Raw genomic sequence first — 20735 nt, 5'->3', positions numbered from 1 at the left:
GATGTTCGCAATGCGAGCCCGAAGGCACTTTGGCATCTATTTCCGCAGACAGCAGAGGGCGACATCGGACAAAATTGCTGCACCCTTGGGCAGATAAAGCTGCGTTATTTTCATATTAATACCTACTGCTATGCCCTCTGAGAAAAATGCCGAGTTGTGTCAGCGGACATGCAAGACATGCTGTGCTGTACTTTGCCACCATCCACCACCCCCCAAAAAAACTGCAAAAAAAGCAAAGCTAAAAAAAAAAAGAAAAAAAAAAAGGCTGATGCATCCAGAAAGGGAAAGAGTGATGGTCGTTTCTTTTGCCCTGTGGCTGTGTGCCAGAATCCCGCCGAGCTCAAAGTCCTCCTTGCAGCTGGAGGAAGCGCTCAGCTGTGTCCCGGCTCACCCTTTGCCGTCTCTTTCCTCGCCTCCCGCCTCCCGCCTCCCCCTCTCTCGCTCGCTCGCTTTTACGCCCTCGCCAAGCGACCTCATCGTGACGTGGCGGTGACCGTCATTGACATCAAATGTGACTAAAGCTCATCTTGAGACCTTCTCATTCCTCTTGTTGTCATCTTGTGTCGCCTCTTCCTTGGAATATGTCGACCGGGTGTATATCTTCAAACGTCGATTCAAGACGATAAGATCGCTAAAAAAAGCTACAGATTTCCAAAAATATATAGAATTTTTTTTTCCGATGAGCCCAGTGCATTTGCAACTCATAAAATTGTCGAAATGTTGTCCTACCAGCATATTGGAACATATTTGGAAGACTTTAAAAAAATTACACGTTTTTAGCAAGCACATTGGTATTTTTTTTACTGATTTTATGAAAATGGCCAGAACAAATTATGGTCCGACTGATTTCAATGTATTTATTTATTTTACTGTCAATGCCGATTCAGATATTTGGCAGGGTAAAATTACGATTAATCTGATAATCATTAAAAATATATTTTGAATAAAAATTTATATATATATATATATATGTTCCTGGATTGCTTTCAGAAGTATTCAACATTCATAGTGGATCCTATCCATAAATTGTGTGCGTGTGGAGCAGGCCACACACACACACACACACACACACAAGCACATAAATATTGGTACAAACACGGCGACAGGAAGCAGACGCTGCACGACTCGGGAGTGTCAATCTATCAGCAACTCAACTGTTGCAGTGATTCACTTGGAAAGGAAACTAAACATCTCATCTTGCGCGCATGCGCGCACACACACACACACACACACACACACACACGCACACACTGTCAAGACATTGCAGAGACAGCTTGAAGGAATAATAAAAATACAGTAAAGAAAAAGCGGCTTCTGCTGGAGGGGCTTGAGAGTTCAATGCAAAGTGAAGGTATGAAACATGCATGTGGAGGGGCCCGCAGGTTCACCCGGCACTGAAAGGACACCGAGATTGATCTCGAAAGTTTAAAAAAAAAAAGGTTTGATCGACCTTAATTTACTCACAAATGTAATTTGTGCGGGTCTGTTGATTGGAAAGGCAAAGCTATAATTCAGTTTTATAAATGGCTACAGGTTAAAAAAAAGTCGACTTTTATTTGACGAGAACGTCAGTCGCTCGCCCACATTTCTGATTGGAGCTAAGGGGGCGGGACCTCGTGTTTGGAGCCATTCAGAACATTTCCTCCCGCTCCAGTGGCCGCGGGAGGCAATTGCAGTCCAAATTGTTTGAAAGCAACTCAAGTGAATTCTTAGTTTGTCAATAAAAATACTCTCGCAGTGTTGCAGTGTGATATTCACGCTAAATAATTATTTTCGGAACAACTGGGTTATTTCCTGTGCAGCGTCTGATGACTGGATGCGAATCGCAGCTTTAAAAAAAACCAAAATCACTATTGATGTTCGGATGTACTCAATGTGCTAATTAGTGTTGCAATTTCCTGCAGCGCATTGATTTCACTGACATTTAGTGCCCCCCCCCCCTTCGAAGACGGTCAGCCTTGAAAAAGAGCAACAACAATAAACAGTTTGCAGCACAAGTGCGGCAACAAGCGGCACGCAAATAAAACGCTTCCCGTGTGGTGTCGTGACGCACGCACCTTGGTGACAAGGGGCTCCGTGTCCTCCAGGATGGAGATGAAGGGGGTCTCCAGGAAATTGGAGAGGAACTCCACCTGGACGAGCTCCTCGCTGGAGCGCGGAAAGGCGAGCACGGCGCTCACCCCGCGCACCGCCAGCTCCTGGCAGGCGCACCGGGACAGCGACGCCGGGTCCCATCCGGCCGGGGAGCGAGCCACCACCTCCAGGCTCAGGTTGTAGGGCAGCAGCGGGAGGCTCCGCGCCGGGTTGCCGCTGCCCGGGGTGGTGGAGGCGGTGGACGAGTCCGACGCGGCGGCGGCGGCGGCGGCGCTCTGGTGCCGGAGGCTAGCTAGGGCGCGGTTGAGCGCGTTCTGTATCCGGGCCGGCTGGCGGGCGGGCAGCAGCGCGCCGAGGCGCACCGTGTGTCCGATCCGGGCGAGGATGTGGCACGAGGCCGGCGGGAGCAGGCACGGATCCGGCGACGCGAGGGCGCCGAGCAGCAGCAGCAGCAGGGGGGGCAGGAGGAAGGGGCGAGGGGCTCTCCCGGGGGCGAGGCGGCGGGTCCAGGGTCCGGAGAGGGGCACCATGCTGCAGCTCCGACACGCGACGCAGGAGGACTGGGCTCCGCTCTGCGGGAGATGGCATAGCTCCCCCTTGGCTCTCGGCTCCACCGCTTCACCGGGACTTGATGCTGCTCCTTTTTCCTCACCAATTTCGACCGATTTAGTTATTCTTCCACACTCTCGCTCATCCCGCGTCTCACCTCCGTAAAGTTCTTCAAATCAACACACTCCCCCCACCCCCTCTAAAAAAAAACAAAACAAAAGACCAGCAGCTCGAAGCTCGGACTAGCCCGGGTCTGTCTGATGGAGTCAGGTACACCAGCTGCGTACGTGCGTGCGTGCGTGCGCGCGCGCGCGCGTGCGCGCGCGCGTGTGTGCGTGTGTGTGTGTGTGTCCTCCCTCCTGCCAATAATGTAACCTCTCACGGAGACTACCCCTTCCTGAATTTTAATGGCAAATTCGGTGGGTAACGGAAGGGTTTTTGTTCATTCACAACCGCACGCAGTCGCCATTTGTACGGAAATTGCAACACAGCGTTCGCCCAGTAAAGTCATGCTTCCAGTCAATGTTGATTTGTTTTAATACGATATTTGTGGGACATACAATTAAAACGTGAAAAGGAAAAAGTGTCGTCAAGTCTCCACTAGACATTTTTTTGCAGTCGACTGCAATGCGATGAAAGTCAAGCGTGAGTCGATTATTCAATGACGTCATTGAGGGACAGTTTAAAACACTTCATGTAAAAAATAAAAATTTAAAAAAGCTACACGTGAGAACACAATATATCAAATGTATGTGGAAATCAAGATGTGCTCACTTCAATCTCAGAAAATATCTGAACGACTGCCTCGATATTTTGAAGACTGTTGGCATTGCGTTGTCCGAAAACTACGGACAATCGCCGCCTAAATATGCGTGAACATTGTCTTATGCCCACTTCAACGTCTGGAAATATGACAATGATTACACCAATTCTTTTGTGGACGCTAAGCGTTTTCCTCTCCATAGAAAAAGCTCAACGTCACTTTGGTGTCCAAAAATTGCGATCAATCGTCACAAAAAATGTCATTTCTACTTATGCCCACTTCAACCACTCCAAATTTTTGAATGTTCGCCCCCGTAGTTTTGATTTGATGGATGTGGCTTATTGAGAAAAATGCTTTACATCCATAAAAAGGCTTTCTCTTGAATGAGTTGGTCTCATCTTTTGTTTTCATTTCACTTGTGCGTTTAATGTATCAATATCCCGACACATTCGTAGCGTACGTGAAGCGCCCACACCGACGTCGGTGTCGCAAAGGCGACGAGCGTCGTGATGTTGGCGGTGGTTGTATCGCACAACTTTGACGCTCTCGTTAGCACAGTTGCAGCTTGCGCATGATTGGACGTTAACATTTTGCCGACAAAGCGGCGAGCTTCAATTTGCGCCGCTGCCCTCGTTCCTCGCCATCGGTAATTTGAATTTATTTTGTATTATTTTGCCCTGTTTTATTGTTATTCATTGGCACTCATTTTTTACACTTGTGTGACAATTAATAATGCTAATTATGATGATTTAATTGACTTGAATTTAGCGACAGTCTGCAGTATTTCACTTTTGTTTTTATTTTACACTTATCTGTACGGCAGAATATTAAAATGTTGCTTTACACTTGTGCATGTGTGTCACGTTTGCGAGGTGGTGGTGGACCCCAAAAAGTAGGCAGGAGGGAGGAGCAGGGTGTATTTGAAGAATTATATTTAATAAAACAGAGAAAACTGGATCCAAAACAAACAAAGTGCTAACAACCAAAACTAATCCAAAGTAGCAAAACAAAACCATGACTGTGGCAAAAAAACTTACAGGAACAGAACCATGACAGAAACAAACATGACAGTTGCAAGCAAACAAACAAAAAGCAACGAGCAAACATGACAGCTGCCAAGAGCAACAATGACCCGACAATGAGTGGTCGGGCTGGGAGTCCTTTTAAAGCATTAATTAGCTAATGACCAACAGGTGTGCAGCTGTAGGGGAGGAGCCCTACAGTGCCACCTGTTGGTCCCAAACCGGATCATGACAATGTGCAGCTGCAACGTTTTTACGATGGCAACAGATTATTTCAATTTCCAGCATTTCCGTCGGGAAAAACTAAATGTTGACTTGCAGTGATGCCACAATGTGCAGCTGCCAAAAAAAAATAAATCTTTATATACTTGGAAATCGATCTTGAAGCTGGCTTGAATTTTCACACACACACACACACACACACACACACACACACGCACGCACACACAAAGATATTGTTTGCTTAGCCTATTGCACGCGATTGATTTTACATTCTGTCATATTTCATAGCCAAGTAAAAAAATGAATAAACCAGTACTGTGGTACTCTGTTATATTTTGTCAAATCAAAAGTCTCACTATGACAGTCGGTAGATTATTATTCAAATGATCTTTTGGAAATCACCCGTCTCTGGCCCCATCTTAAGCCTCTCATTCAATTGTTAATTATCGTGGATTTCTAAACGTGTGACGGCGTGACAAAATTAGCTAATGAGGCAGAAGGTGTGCATATGGCGCCCGCGTGACTGTCCGAATCAATTCATCGGTTAAGTTGAGCAGCCCTTTTGTGTTTTCGTTGATTGTACATTAAAAAAAAAAACAACACACACCACGGAAACATTTCATGTTTGGCAATACTCCTTCAAGACAAAGTCATGCTACCAAAGCAGCTTTCTTGGAGCGCCGCCTTGCATGCTAGCAGTTTCGACCTTGAAATACTCAACGTGTAAGTAGCTTTGTTTTATGTTGTCTTTCATAGTAAATTCCAACTGGGTGTGGCAGTAAGCAGTTTGAAAGAAGCACTTGAGCTGGGAGGGGGGGGGGGGTTAACCCTTGTTTGGGATTCTGCCAAACTGCTGCTTGCTGTAAAGTTTGCTACCACCTTAGCTAGCGCTCGGATTCAACATCGTCGCTCGCAACGAAAATCAAAACCTCGGCCCATATGTCAAAACAAATACCCTTCTAAGTCAGATCACTTGTATGAGTTGAGGTGCTTTCGTACTTGTCCGCACTGATTGATCCAATGAATGTAAAGCCAAATACGGTGGTCAGAGGGGTGTTAAAACCACATCCTTAACAAAAGCCGCTTCCTCGGGAAAATAAAGGGCTGTATTTTCCTGGAGAAAATGAACTGTGTTGTTTCAACTGCGGCTCTCTTTTGCAAGATAGCAGCCGGCGTCAAAGCAATTGCATGCCGCGCTGCCAGGCTGGACGCCGTAATGCTGATAACCTGTTTGCGTGCCAAAATATTTTGCTGAGATTTATATTTCCACTTCACGACTGGGCGTCTTTTTCTTCCAGTCAGTTTGCAATAAAGCTGAGGTGGAGTGTGTGCATGCTAATTTGGGCCGGGGACAGCACTGGCTGTGTGTGTGTGTGTGTGTCCTCCCAAGTCATGAAAATGGAACGTGAAGTGTGCACACAGCTGCTGGCGATTCTTGGGAGGTCCGACAAAGAATGTCAGGCTTTCATCTGTGCAGGTTTTCTTTATGCATGACTTGCCATCTCGGGATTTTCATATACGTATCAAGCTGGAATATTTTTATTTTCATGTATTATTCATTTTCCTGATGAATGGGAGCGCTCATTTCGGTGACAGGCAGCCACAAAATGGCGTCATGTTTTTATTTTTGTTTTGTTCAATGGTATTTGAATGGGGGGGGGAAATGGATATTGATGTTAGAAAACATAATTGAATAAATAGAAATAAAAAAATTTAACTAATTGGCTATTTAAATTATTTTTAAAAAATACCTAAAATCCTCAACTGCTGATTTTATTTTTTTATGTGTCTTTATTGTTTTCATTAATTCAATTTACTGTATCTTGAAAACCCCCCATTATGAATTGATTCAAATATGCTATCAAATAAATTGTACTTTCAAATTGAAAAAATAAAACCACAAATTTGTTTAATAAATTAAATCATACAGTGTAAAAAGAAACATTTTATAAAAATTTCAAGGCAACAAATTTCGATAACATTTTAAGTTGGCCGATTCATCAAAATATTTTAAATTTATCTGATGTGAAACTTGGCTTTCCTGCATTTTCCACAAAAAAAAGAAAAAAAAAAGAGTTGTTGTCCCTTCCATTGCGCCCCAACTTAAAGCTAGTAAATAAAGAATACAACTCAACAAATTGTTTTGGTGGAAACATGCTTTGTTGCGTTAACATTGTTATATTCAGATTTTTGGGGGGGGGGCATTTTTGTGAGACCACCTCAGAAGAGTACCAGTGTTGACAAAGAGGAAAAGTGTGATGATAACTGTAGTACAGGAAAAAGAACTAAAAGCAACCAAATATGAATTGCGCAATTGAGTTGACCAAACAGATGCGAACATAACTAGCATATGGCGAACGCTATCGAAAAAAAAATCAACCATTACATTCTACAAAGTGTCTGTCAGGCATCTTCAATAGTTTCACTTGATGTAATTCTTCCCATTACATCCTGAATCAATTATGGATAAAATCTCGACTTCCTCATGATTGAGATTCTAGACCGGAGGCGTTCACTCATTTCTATCTTTCTAAATATTTGAGCCTTGGAGGAGGTCCATGCCTCCTCTCTCTCCCTACGTATATGTTTGTGTGTGTGTAGCTTGTCGGCTCCAGTGACGTTTCCAGCGATACCGTTTGCCTCACCCTGTGGCCTGGGACAACCTGCGAGTACGCACTCTCACAAATAAACACTTGGTCCTGCTCGCTCACATTCACACACTCTCGCACAAAACACTCAGAAACTATCACACACACACACACACACACCTAGGAAGTCATTTCACAGCCTGCTGGGCGACTCGGCGTGTGTGATAGTGGCCCACTTTAGTGACAAATCTAAGACAGTTGCGGCCAAATGTGTTTCTTTTTCTTGCTCCCTGCGCGGAGAAAAAGGTGAAAAACTGACACGAGGGGTTTTGAGCGCAGCATTAATTTCGGCTCGACACGAGCACAGACACACACACACGCTAAACTTGTTGAAGCGAGGTAATATCGCCGTATAAAATTATGAATATAGGTTCCGTGCCGCACGGTGAAATATTACAGGGGAGAGAGAGTTTATTGCCAGGGTTGGTGCCGCGTCGAGCTGCTGTGGCACAAAATGTCAAATGTGCTGTTCAAAAGGTTTGCGTGAGAGATTCCAAATGTCAGAACACCTTTTAGAAGCTTGTAAAATTCAGAGTAGGAGCCAAATGTTGCTCGCGCTCCTCACTCGACTTCCTTTCAGACAACGTCAAGGGATTCATCATGGCTGTTTGCGATTCCTACGGCGACTATTTTGGTGGGGGGGGGGGGTTTCCACATGTTTTGACAGGACAATAATTCATTCATCGTGATGCTTTTTGTACTTTTTCTGCCTTGATTTGAAATATCTTCTTTTTTCTTCTTTTTTTGTCATTCAATGCTTTCAAATCTTGACTGACCTTGTGTATGAAATGCTCGCTACAAGTAAAGCTTCCTTGCTGTGCCTTGTGGACAAACGATTTGAACTGGAATGTTTGAATGTCTTTTGACGGCCGCTGTGCAACTGACTCCCGATTTTTGTTGTTGTTGTTGTTGTTTGACATTGAGCTCATAGTAAAGATGGAGACTTCGCTCTGAGCGTCTCACAGTAGATAACTAGCTAGCTAGCTAGCTGCAGACCGGCTAGCTGCTCTATCAAAAGTGTCATGTTTTCACATTTTGCGGTTGACCTTCAAATAGGAGACATTCGAGTTACAAGAGCATTCCTACTTCCTGCTTTTTTGGCTTGATAGGCCTTAGCTAGCAATAAGCCAGTTTTGTTAACAATTTACTCATTTCGGTCTTCAGTTACTGGTTTTCTATAATTCAGTCCAATTTGTTTTTACCATTTGACAAGGAACTGAGAATAAATATGTGGACTGCTAAATTAACTTCTTCTCCTAGCTAGCTTCCAAGTGTCTCTTTTAAAGTCGCCCAATCCGACGGCCTGATAGGACTCCCTAGCTGACATTGAGCAGCTTTTTTGTGAACTCCGCATTTTTGGTTTGGATCTTTACATTTGTTTTTGTTGTTTAACTAAAAGAAACCCCGAGTAAAAATGAAGCCGGCTACTTTGGTTTATCATGCTAACATTCGCTTTGCTGTGCGAATGTATTCAGCTGCTCTGTTTTGAAATGCTTTCAGGTGTTACGCTTTTGGTTGTGTGAAACACTGAGTTGCCTTATGTGTAACGTGCTATATCCATAAAAGTGCCTTGACTAACTAGCTGGCTAGTGGCCTAACTACCTAGCTGAACTATTTTTGTTGCTAGCGATGAAACGGTGGAGCTGTATGTGACATATATTGGTATTGTTTTTTTTTTTTTACTCAATAAAATTTGAAGCGGTTAACCACTGAATAATGTAAAATTGTGATCTGAAACATTGGCTGCACAGCTAGGTTTTATGACCGTGGTGACGGCGACTCTGATCTCAACAGGAAGTCATAAGGTACCACCGGTCAATGGATAGCAGTACCTGCAGGAAAACTGACCTGAGAGTGCCTCTCCTCATTAGTGAACCTCTGAACATCTTCAGTCGAATCTCCTGACCCAATGTAAACCTCACAAACTGCAAACTTCAGCTCCTTTGCATTGAACCTTTTTTCTTTTTTTTAACCGGCCACGCTGCACAAATTAAGACCTGAGACCTGCAGAAACAATGCTGAGCACCATTAAATGCGCGAGGTTAAATGATACCTGCAGTTTTAGAGGTGAATCTTCTGCATTAAAAAAAGCTCCGGCACATGAAATGGCGGTCAAAAGTGACTACGGTACTTGAAGAGGGCACAATGAACACTAAATCTTCCAGACTCGTGCGTACGTATTTTTTTTTCCTTCAAAAAGTGATGCACTCGTGTGAATCGGAAATTGTACGAAAAACTTCGTAATTACAGGATACGGGCCCTTTCACAATGGAGACAGTAATGACAAAATAGTTTACAGAGGAAGAAACTGAAGGACAATTTGGTGTACTATTTTTCAGTCATCAAAAAGTCTTCAGCTGTTCTCACTATTTTTTTTTTTTTGACATTTTTACATCATCTAGCATGGTTGGGCTTAGGGTTGATTCAGATTCAGAAAACTTTATTTATCCCCGTGGGGCAATTAGAGTGCGTTGGGCGCAGTTTTGTCAAGGGCAAGCGGACGGGATCGGCATCTTGGCAAAATTGTTGGGTCATAATAATCACTAAAATGAAACTAATCCGACTGGACTGTAGTGAAATGCATAATCAACATTTTGGGTTTAGTGTCGGGACATTGTGCCGCGTGCAAAGAAATTTCAAGACTATCAAAGCATTGTAAAAAAAACCAAAAAAAAAACCCATTAGTAGTAGTAGTAGTAGTAGTAGATTTTATTTATAAGCGCCTTTCAAGACACCCAAGGACACTTTACAATAACAAAAAACACAAAACAATATGGGTTGAGCAGCGGCAGCCAAAACGCGCCAGCGTTCACTCAACCCGAAAGTCAGAAAGCGATTTTCTAAGAAATGAAAGTTCTCATTTAAAAAAGACTTCATGCATAACTTAGCCTTTGATGCTTTTTTTTTCACTCACTATTGAGAGTACATGCGTGCTGAAAGAAATGATTGTCCCATTAGGAACGACATGCACTGGATAATTTTTATGTCATGGGCCCGATCTTGTGATTTGAGTAAACCTGGGTCCTGAGCAATTCAGCTCTCCATCCGAAAACCTTGAATTTGGTCAGTCATTTCTTTCCAGACCCCCCACCAAATCCTGGTTGCACAGGTAAAGATCAAGGTTGGCTGCAGACGACATGACGGTCGGCGTCCGTTTCGGTTTATAGTTTGCCCAAAAACGACTCTGGCATGCATGTCTTTGGGGGGTTTTTTGTTTTGTTTTTTTCCCGAAAGAAAACCAAAATCGGCTTGTTGATTGCGTGAAGAGCTATGGATTAACGAGGCGCAGAAGCACGGCAAGCTGTGAAAATGACATTTAATAACCAGCAGAACTAGAGAGAAAACAATAACTGCGGTTATCATTTTTGTTTTGAGGCAAGGGGACTCGGCTGTATTTATTTCTCACTTGCATGGATATGCGGGCTTTTTGTGTGTTCAGCGTCATTAATGTCCAATAACAACCGTCTATGTCACACATCTTCACTTGTATTTTTTTTTCCATCGGGTGTAATAAAAAAGTTTGAAAATAAGCTATTCAACTCAACCCCTGCGGCATACGAAGTGCTGCACATGCAGTGAAAATCAGTCATACAACGACAAAGACAGTGGAGAGAGAGAGTCAATTAAGAACACAAAATAATACACCTCGTTTTCAATACATTAAAAATTAGTCATCAATCAATCAATCAATCAATACAAATGCAGCAGACTCCAGAAGACAATGGAACAATGCCATGAGTCTCATGTTGAGTCGAAAGCTGGGCAGGTGCGTAGGGAGTGGAGGAGCTCAGAGAGATAAGGTGGCACGAGACAATTTCAAGATTTGTCTGAAACAAATAAAAGTCTGAAATGAGCCCGACAATGTCCAGGTGGGCAGTGAAGGCAGTCCAGAATTGGAGTTCTGTGCTCCTTCTTACGAGCATCAGTTAGGAGGAGAGCAGCAGCATTTTGGACCAACTGGAGATGCTTAAGGGAGGACTGACTGACTCCAAAATAAAGTGCATGACAGGAATCTATCCAAGATGTAATAAAGTAACGGATTACTGTTTGTAAGTGCTGTTGAAAGGAGAGACTTGACCTTAGCCAACTGCCTCAGATGAAAGAAGCATCGATTTGCGGCTCCAATTTAAAATCACTGTCCAGTTTAACACCCAACAGTCCTCGCAGTCCATTTCACAAAACTGCAGTTCTGCTTCTGAAGTCAGGATGTTCATTAGGTTACCAAAAAAAAAAAGGCAGCTACGGTCACTGTAAAGGTAGCAAAGCCGATCGCTGTTACTCCCACACGGATATTCCCCAAATCGTCAAATAAGTCACAAAGCCAAACAAAGACGTGGTGACACCGGCGCCAGCGTCTGACGTGACCCTAAAATAAATTTCTAAAATAAATGCAATTCCTTTCAACACAATAAGTGAGAGCCAACTTATAAGACTCAACTTAATGTGATGGATCTCATCCGACCTCCCAGAGGGACAGCTAGCATGAGAAACAGCCACCCTTTCAAAAACAAGCTAATTGTAGCGACGCTACAAAAAGAAGGCAATTCTTCATCACAGTCTTGCTAATAAGACACCTGGGAATTCTTGAAAATGAGGGGGGGGATGCATCAAGAGAATCCAGAAAGTATACATAGCCAATAATGCCAGTGTAATATTATTAAATGTAATATGCGCAATTGTATTTAAAAAAAAAATAAAAAATCATGTTACGTTATTACAAGCTCAAATTTGAACCCAGGTGCATCCTTTTCCCGCTGACCATCATTGCAATGTTTCTACAGCCTAATTGCATTGCATCTGTGGTAAATTCAGTTGATTGGACATGATTTGGAAAGGGCACGCACACTTGTCTATATAAGGCCCCACGGTGGGTATTGCACGTCAGGGCTCAAACCAAGCATGAAGTCAAAGGAATTGTCTGTTGACCTTTGAGACGGGATTGTCTCGAGGCACAGATCTTGTGAAAGTACAGATTTAAAAAAAAAAAGAAAAGTTTAAAAGTCAAACTGGTCACAAAGTGTGCTTTTGTCATTGAACAGGCCACGATATCGAATTCAGCAGCACTTGGCTGTTTATTAGCGCTCTCGAGTGTGATTGCTCGCACAGCCGCTGGGACGTGGCGGCCTTGGATCGTCCCGGACCGAAAGTTGGACTGAACTGTACACAGGTGTCCCGTCGTCTCCCCAGATGTCTCGCTGTCCCACACCTCACCCCCCCCCCCCCCCCCCCCCACTAACTACTCTTACCCTGAGTTCTTGTTTGGATTGTGTACGGGATTAATAGGAAGAAGAGGATTAAGCAGGCGTCAGGAAGCCAATTAAAGAAGCTCTTGATCTGCATTAGCGGGGTCGTTTTTGTTGTCGTCGTCGTGTGTGTGTGTGTGTGTGTGTGTGTCCCTCTCTTGTTCAGTCGTCATTTCAATGTCAACATGTTCCAAAAATTCACACCATGGGGGCCAAGGAGTCACGGTTTTCCCAAAATTAAAAAAAATTCAAATTTTCACCCCCAAAAATTCCCCACGCATTCCCAAATGAGGCCAAGTTTGCCATCAAGGTTTTTTGTCGTTCATTCCAAACGGCACATTCAACATTAGCCGTTGACATTGTGACCATTCGAAATTGAAACCATTCATCTCATTCAAATTTACTTGGGGAACGATTGTTACCAAAGATTCCCACTGACCAAAAATTCAACTTCACCATTACAATCACCACAAAGGTTTCCTTCATTTCTCCCCAGTGACACCTTCTCCAAAACAGATTTACATTGTTCCATTTGAAATTCAAAAGGTCCAGCCATTCAAGCCACATGCCAAAAATTCAGATTTACATTTTCCAAAATAAAGTTCCCAACCCCCCAAAAAAATTGTTTTAATCCTTTGTCATTCTAAATATCACATTACACCAAAGAGATTCACATTGTTCCCATTACAAATTCTAAAATGTTCAACTCATTCAATTCACCTCAGAAACGGATTTTCAACGCAACATTTGGGTGCGCCAACAACAACAAAAAAATCCCCATTCATTCTCAATGACACATTTCTTCAATATCATTCCCCGTCATTGCACCTTGCAGTCATTTTTCAAACAGCATTTCAGCCTTCACATGCAATCGCTCCAGAAATGGCTTTATATGTTGTGACCTATCCTGCACTACCCCCCACCCCCAAAAAAAAACAACAACAAAAAAACAACGCAACTTACACCACACAAAGCTCCAGCCGAGGGGCAAGTCGACAACATTTCGAGCATTCTATATGTGCCCGCGTGTCAAAGTAATCCTCAATTATCTGCAAGCGCAGACCTTAGTGGCAAAAAATAAAAAAAAAATAAAAAACACAAAAAATAAAAAGCCACTTGAATAACCTTTTCGCAAAATGCTCACTAACAAGACAGCGGAAGGGAAGGAAGACTGGATGCTGTGAGGAGCAAAAGGTTACCGGCCGATTCACAAAAGGGCGCAGAGGCGGGAGCGTTTTTTTTCGAGGGCTGGGGGTGTGTGGATTTGTCCCGGACGCTTGCTGTGTCTTTATTGCTGAGACAAATTAACAACATGAGTTCACTTGCCTGCTCTTGCTTTCATCCTCTGATGTACAAAGACGCTGGTCTATGGAGGCAGACTAATCTGGAGGCGGCAGCAGTCCCAACTGTGTGAGCGCAAATGTGTGTATGTGTGTGTGTGTGTGTGTGCGTGTGTGTGTGTGCGCGCGCGTCTGGCGCCATAGAGTACATGTCGCCAACTCAGCTAGCTCAGAAGTTTGAAAAGCGCGTTCAGGATTTGCACAAAAAGTAACGCATCGCACGGTGGAACCAGAGGCTTCGAATGCGATCATGGTGAGGGAAAAACTCGCGGCGTGAGACTTCGTCAATTCTTGTGTAAGCTAACCTGAGCTAAACTGGGCTAACCGGCATCAACGCGTCGCTGGGTGTCGCTTCGCTGCGTGGGTCCACATAAAACCGTATACACAGCAGGGGCCTCAAACATCATGCGCCCAAGGGTCACACAAGTCGCCCGTGGGCTCGTTCTAAAAATGGCTCACGAGTGATGGGACCTTCTCTGGCAATGTTGTCGAAGCAATCAAGATACACCGGCAGAGATTTATCGGTAAAAAAAAAAATGTGCGGCACAAGATTATTGATATGAACCCAGTCTTTGATATCAGTTAATATGAGTTATTCATGATTTCATGTGTACCGTACCTCGAAAGCAAAGTGTGGGGAGTCTCTGTGGCGGACATGTTTGGGTCCAGTCGGTGAACGGTGCGATCGATGTTTGCCAACAGCCTCTTTTTGTCACCTGTTTCCGCTTCCTCGTGGTCATCAGCTTCTTCCTTGACAATCATGCCATGTTTTTGTGATTTAATAAAAAAATAATAATTTTGGTAAGAACGTGAAAAAGCGCAATTTTAAAAATTCCTTAACACTCACAATATGCTAGTAGATAATTTCAAAATGTTACTTCAAGGGTGTACGTGTTGAACTTTCAATGTTCCGCTTTAGTGAGTGAAACTAATGTTTGGGGCAGGGTTTACTTTTAATTTTTTAATTAATTTAAAAAAATGTAATTAATGACACACTTGAAAATTCATTTTCAATGGCACGCTGAGGTGCCACTCGTGTCGCAATGAAAGAAAATGTTGATGAATAAACTATAATGGTTACTTTCGTCTTCTCATTTTAGTACAAGGGAGGCTTTTCATGTTATTTGCGATATCTGACAAGCGGGAGCATCATCATGGCGGATAATTAGCATTGTGCCTTTGTGTCACCAACAGGATTTTTTTTTTTTGGCATGCTAGCATTCTTCCTGTCAATAAAACATCACCACCTTCTTAAATATCATTGAAGGGAAAGACTGCACGCTCCAAACATACCCAGACGATCACGACAAAGAAATGCTTTTTAGTTGTGAATTATTTCACCCAAAAATGAGTTTAACAATTGAGTACCGGGATGAAATATTAAAATGCAGCAAAGTAATGTTAAGGCGACGTTGCATGTTTGAAAATGTATTTTTAAAGTTTGATGTAAATATTTGATTCAATTGTGCGGGTGTCTGTGTGCAACGCAATGATGAATGAGCCCTCGAATCCCCCCCCATGGCTGCGGTGAGCAAAATTTGGAAGCCGCGTTTGAGTTTGGGAAAATGGAGCACCAGCTGCGGGTATTTTTGCATCGATCTAATTGTGCCAGCATGGGGCGCCAATGAGAGTCAGCTCAGGATTTGCACTTTGATCACAGATAAAAAGTTTGGTTCAGATCCTTGTGGAGTTGACTCTTTAGAATTTTGTGGGTTTCAGTGAGTCATCAAATTTTGGGCACCACGCTCGGGCCAAACGCAATGACAAAAACTAATTTCTTGCTATTTAGCCACATCCATTCGTCTCATTTGCGTGATCCAAATTTGGTTGCAATTGAAACCAACTGTCTTTTTGGCCATGGCTACTTTTACATTTTTGTGGGTTTGATTATGATCGACTTGATAACCAAATTTGAAGTCGGCAAATCAAATTGGCCCTGGCAGTCTGCTTTTGTTCGAGTCGTTTCAAACGAGTGACAGTCCACACGTTACTCCGAACCCGCCACAAAACTGTCATCTGCGTGGTGCTGTTGTTCACATGAAAACCGTCCGCACGCCTCATCAAAATGCCGTTTGCATATTGAACATCTTTCGAAGGGGAGAAGAAAAAAAAAAGTACCATTTTCATGATTGAGTTCACAAAGCCATTAGGGCTGACAAGGTGAGCTTGAAAGGAAGCGGCGAGCGAGATGACAAATGGCAAAATAGCGGCGCTGATTAGCGGCAACAGACTTGCGAGGTTCTTGAGTGTCTGATCACGTTTAGAATGGCGGGAAAACAGCAGTTGTTTTTTGTCCCCCCCCCCCTCTCTCATTTGAACACTGGTATGGAAAATGTTTGAACATGTACAGTATGTCCTCTTGCTCACCCCCCGCCAGAAGACGTTCGCGGTGGAGGCAGGTGACGTGCTGATCAGAACCTCTGGCGATCGACCAATCAACGTAGCCTGCGGCTAATACCCGAGAGGATATACTGTATAATGCTTTGTTTACATGGCTGCACGCTTGGATATAGATAATTGGCGTAGCGCATTAGCACAAATATTTCCTGAAGTGTCTTTTAGGAAGAGGCCTTTGTGTATACATTCATTTGAAATAATGTAAACAATATTACAGATACAGTCAACGCCGCTCCATTCCAGGCTTCAGGGATGCTAACGACGAGGTGGCGGAATGCTTATTTAGTTTGCGATGGTGAGACATTGAAAGATGATGAACGAAGCTGGAATTACTGTACATTATTTCAGCACATGGCAGTTTTTGTTGAAAATGATCGAATGTTATCCTCTGTAATCCTGATTTGTAAACCAACATGAAAGCAACAGCTGTAGGTTCAATTTATAATGTACATTTTGGGCTCACGATTCTTGGTATATTGTGAGTTAAGTTTGTAAGTCGGGTGTTCGCCCACAGTTTCTTCAAAGTGCACCTTCACGAACACGAGCAGAGGATTTGAGTGAGTTGGTTAGCACAGACAAGCCAGAGTTGGTGTGGAAAACCCGAGCCTTGTTCCATGAACTGATGAGGCATTCTAAGACGAGAGGCCAAACGTCCTCAAAGAAAAAGAAGGCAGCCCACTTGCGATGGATTAAATTCCCTGAGAACCAAACGACCCGGATGGGGTTTTTTTGGCTGAAAAATAAGATAAGATAAGATAAGATATCCTTTATTAGTCCCACACTGGGGAAATTTACAGCCTCCAATGGATGGTGGGTCGCAAATGGCCCCCAGGCCGTAGTTTTGACACTTTTGGTTTTGATGAATGTTGCTTTCTATTGCAAACTTCATCCAGGAGCAAAATCTAAAGTGCATCACAGTGGCCAAAAAACAAGAAAATCCTGCTTCAAGACAAAGTTCGAAATCACCAGAGAAATCAAGACGGTGAAAAGAGGAAAACATGCTTTTAATTTAAAAGAAGAAACGATAACCCACGTCAGTTGAAGAGCACAGAAACCAAATGCCACTTGACTTTTGTTTAAATATGGTTCGAGAAACCGGACTGAACGAGCCGCCACCAATGACCAGCTCCAGATTGTTTGTGATTTGAAACATACTCGGTCAATATAAGATGATTAGCCCTGGAAAAGAAAAAAAAAGGCTGCGAGGGCCCGTTCATTGTAGCTTGCAGCTTGATTTCTTTCATTCTTTTTTTTTTTTTTTGACATGGCAAGAAAAACAGACGAAAAAGCAAAACGCTCACAAGCCGCGGATCAAAGGGAACTTTGTGTCATGCTCGGGGAAACTAAGCCCCTTGTCGACTCGGCAATTTGTTTGTGTGCAAAAACTGACATCGGCGCTGTTGACATTTACCTAAATTCAGCCTCCCTTTGGCACAAACTCAATTTTATTGGCTGGAGGAAATCCCCCCACGGTGTTTCCCATATTTGACACTGACGAAACGCTTTATTATTCATGACAAGAAAGCAAGTCCATGGGATGAATTATTCACTCTTGAGCAAACGTAAACACACAAAAAAAAGACGGCAAATACAGAAGTGATGAGTAGCTAAAGAGTTCATTTTACGCCGGTGACGGTGGGAAACTGTACCAGCTTATTTCTAGCAGAAAATGACACCGGCTCAGAAGAGTTTTGACTGGCGAGTGAACCCAGCGGCACATTCAGCCATTAAAGATGCGTGTAAATTTGTTTAAAAAAAAAAGAGCAGGCGAAGCCCAGAAGTAAATGATGCCATTAAAAAATAAAAAAAGAGCAATATAATTGCTTGGATTTCCCTTCCTCTTTGGATCAGTTGGTCAGCAAACAGTCAAGTTGAGTGAGCAAAGAGAAGTAAAGTGCTGACAGAGACCAAAAAAAAGAAGAAAAAAAACCCCATCCCTTCAGCATTCAAAAGTGGTCGAGAGGAGTATTACCTTCACTTGCAAAGATGGTGTGATTAAAACAAGAATATACTTTAAAAATGTTCCAAGCCCGCACCACACTAAGTGTTATTTTTTTAAAAGGGAAGTTGACCTTTTTCATTATTTTTTTAATGTTATTTTGGGGGTGGAGGGTTTACGCCTCGATTAAGACATTATATATATATATATATATATGGGGAAAAGGACGTTGAAAAAAATAATGGTCTTCGGTCCTATAATAGATCACCAAATAAGGTGAGCCATCAGAGCCCAGAATAGCATCTTAATGATTTTAAAGCAATCACCTCGAGCTCAAATTGCAAATGTGTTGCCCAATAACTGAGAGAGAGAGAGCAAAATCAAGTATTGATGGGGTTACCAAGTAAGAAATTCCCCCAAGTTCAAGTTGGGCTGACTTGGGTTTCTTGCCGCCTCTTTTTTGAGCAGCTTCATTTCATGTCGTCGTCGTCGCATTTCATCATCCCTCGCCTTTGATCAGCAATATTTGCCCTTTCGGTACCTTATTTCTGCTCCTTTAGAGCTGCTAAAAGTCACGCAACAGCAGGCGGAGATTTAAATCAATACGAAATGTAAGGATGACCCCCCCCTCCAAAAAAAAGAATGCGCTTGAATGTGTTTTAATTTCATGCCTTGCGGGTGTGTGGGCCAATAACATTTCTCGGTAATTTACAAGGCAAAAGTGATCAGCGCCGCGCAGACGTCCTTTTCCGGATTCTCCAAAATACCCGCTGAGCAGTCATGCGGATGTACTGCGGCTGAAATTTTTCCCGGATCAGCTCGTTCCCCTGCGGCGCTGCCGAAGACCTACATGAGGAGAGTCCCACGGGTTAATGAGTCCCTCGCCAAACGTGAGCTGTGACGATGGCTCACCGCAGCGGCCGTTAGTGCCGTTGTCATGAGCGAGGCTGCGCCGTGCTGAGGTTGCGGTGCAGTATGTCGAAGATTAACATCCATAACGTGTACGGTATTTGATATAAGGCGCCATGGCCTCCAGGCGGTGTCTTGGAAGAGCAAGAAGAAGGTCCCAACCCGAGCGAGGGCCAGCTGGCTCGTAATGAGCGCTTCCTCAAAGGGGCTAATGGAGACTCATCTTTATCTTCTTTGATATATTCAAATCTAATCAGCCGCTTTGCCCTTCTAGGCCATTTGTCAATGTATTCACATGGGAGCCGCTAACAACGCCGGTGACAGGCAGACGTCCAGCCAAGACCGACCGCGACTCCATCTCGGAACTCACATTTTTCCCACTGACGGAATATTTTTAACACTCCTGTTAAGCAGCACGGAAAGCCGACATCATCCGATATGTTCAAAAGTCGACTCATCACCTTTTGCCTTGCGTACAAAATACATTTCATCCTCTCCGCTGGTTCAGGAGCGGCCATAAATCTACTCAATCACCGTGATCTGCAGCGGCGGTGGGGAATTGAAAAGTTACTTTTATGTATTCGCAGATGTTAAGACGCACCGACGCCACGCAGATGACGCTCGCGTCGAGCTCTATGAGGCGCGCTGGAGCCCTTTGGCTTTTCCCGCGGCGTGACTTTATAAAGTTCATCCTGGGGTCACGGTGGCAGTTTTCTCATTTTGACTGGTTGCCAGCGATGAAAAGGGCAGGTCAGACTTGATAGGAGTCCAACAGGAGGGGCTGGGAAATCGGAAGGCTGCTTGCAGTGGCGGCACACTGGATCGTGATGGATGCACATGATAATGTTTAGCATCCTATAAGGATCCTTGACGATTGAGCGATAAGGGCTCTTGACGTGCTTGTTTTGTTTTGTTTTTTGCATCGACTGTCATAGCAAGACCATAAATCAATATTCCATCCCGCCACTAATGGACAACGTTTTTTGTTTTTTTTTGGAACATTCTTTTTTTTTGGTTTTCATCCAACAGCAGCAATCCCATGTACGGTGGTACTACTTACAAAAGTGATTGGTTCTGGAAGAAATTTCCAAACGAGAAAATAGAAACGTGTTTTCCATGTAAATGCCCTCATCCATTCAAAACCCCGCCCTCCAAAATTCAGACACAAATGTTTTCTAAAGTGAGGTGGTTTGAAACGTCACATAGTTTCGGCGCAATTTGGAGAAAACCCATCCGCCTTTGGCCCGCACAAGCTTATTGGTGGATATTTCTAACTGAAACTTCAGAGAAGGGGTTCTCCGAGTAGCAAATGAGGTTGAGGAGTTGTACCGTTTTGCACTAATATGAAGGTGTTTTTGGCCCGATTTTCTTGAGGCCAGTGGTCCGCAACCTTATTTGTGTCTCGGACCAGCTGAGACAAGTACATGCTGTTGGCGGACCGGCAGCTTTTTATTTCATTGCTTTTAAATTGCTGGTACTGGTACCGACAACAAAAATAATTATAGAGTAATTCAGGGGTGTCCAAAGTCGGTTCTGGAGGGCAGCTGTCCTGCCTGTTTTCCTGCTCTCCCACACCTGATTCAAATAATCAGGAATGTTCTAATGCTGC

General features: G+C 43.6%; 1 protein-coding gene across 1 annotated transcript in view; it reads right to left on the bottom strand.

Annotated features, from left to right (window-relative positions):
- Positions 1-2908, bottom strand: part of grin3ba (glutamate receptor, ionotropic, N-methyl-D-aspartate 3Ba) — an 81326-nt gene extending 78418 nt beyond the window's left edge. Inside the window, exon 1 of the mRNA XM_086127750.1 lies at positions 2058-2908. Coding sequence (XP_085983876.1) covers positions 2058-2624 — 567 coding nt within the window. The 5' untranslated portion in view covers positions 2625-2908. The remainder of the gene's footprint in view (positions 1-2057) is intronic.
- Positions 2909-20735: the final 17827 nt, after the last annotated feature.

Source organism: Hippocampus guttulatus, chromosome 13 (genome assembly GCF_054856545.1).
Source record: "Hippocampus guttulatus isolate MCC_2025c chromosome 13, RoL_Hgut_1.0, whole genome shotgun sequence".
NCBI lineage: Eukaryota > Metazoa > Chordata > Actinopteri > Syngnathiformes > Syngnathidae > Hippocampus > Hippocampus guttulatus.
This window is presented reverse-complemented; position numbering and strand designations above follow the sequence as displayed.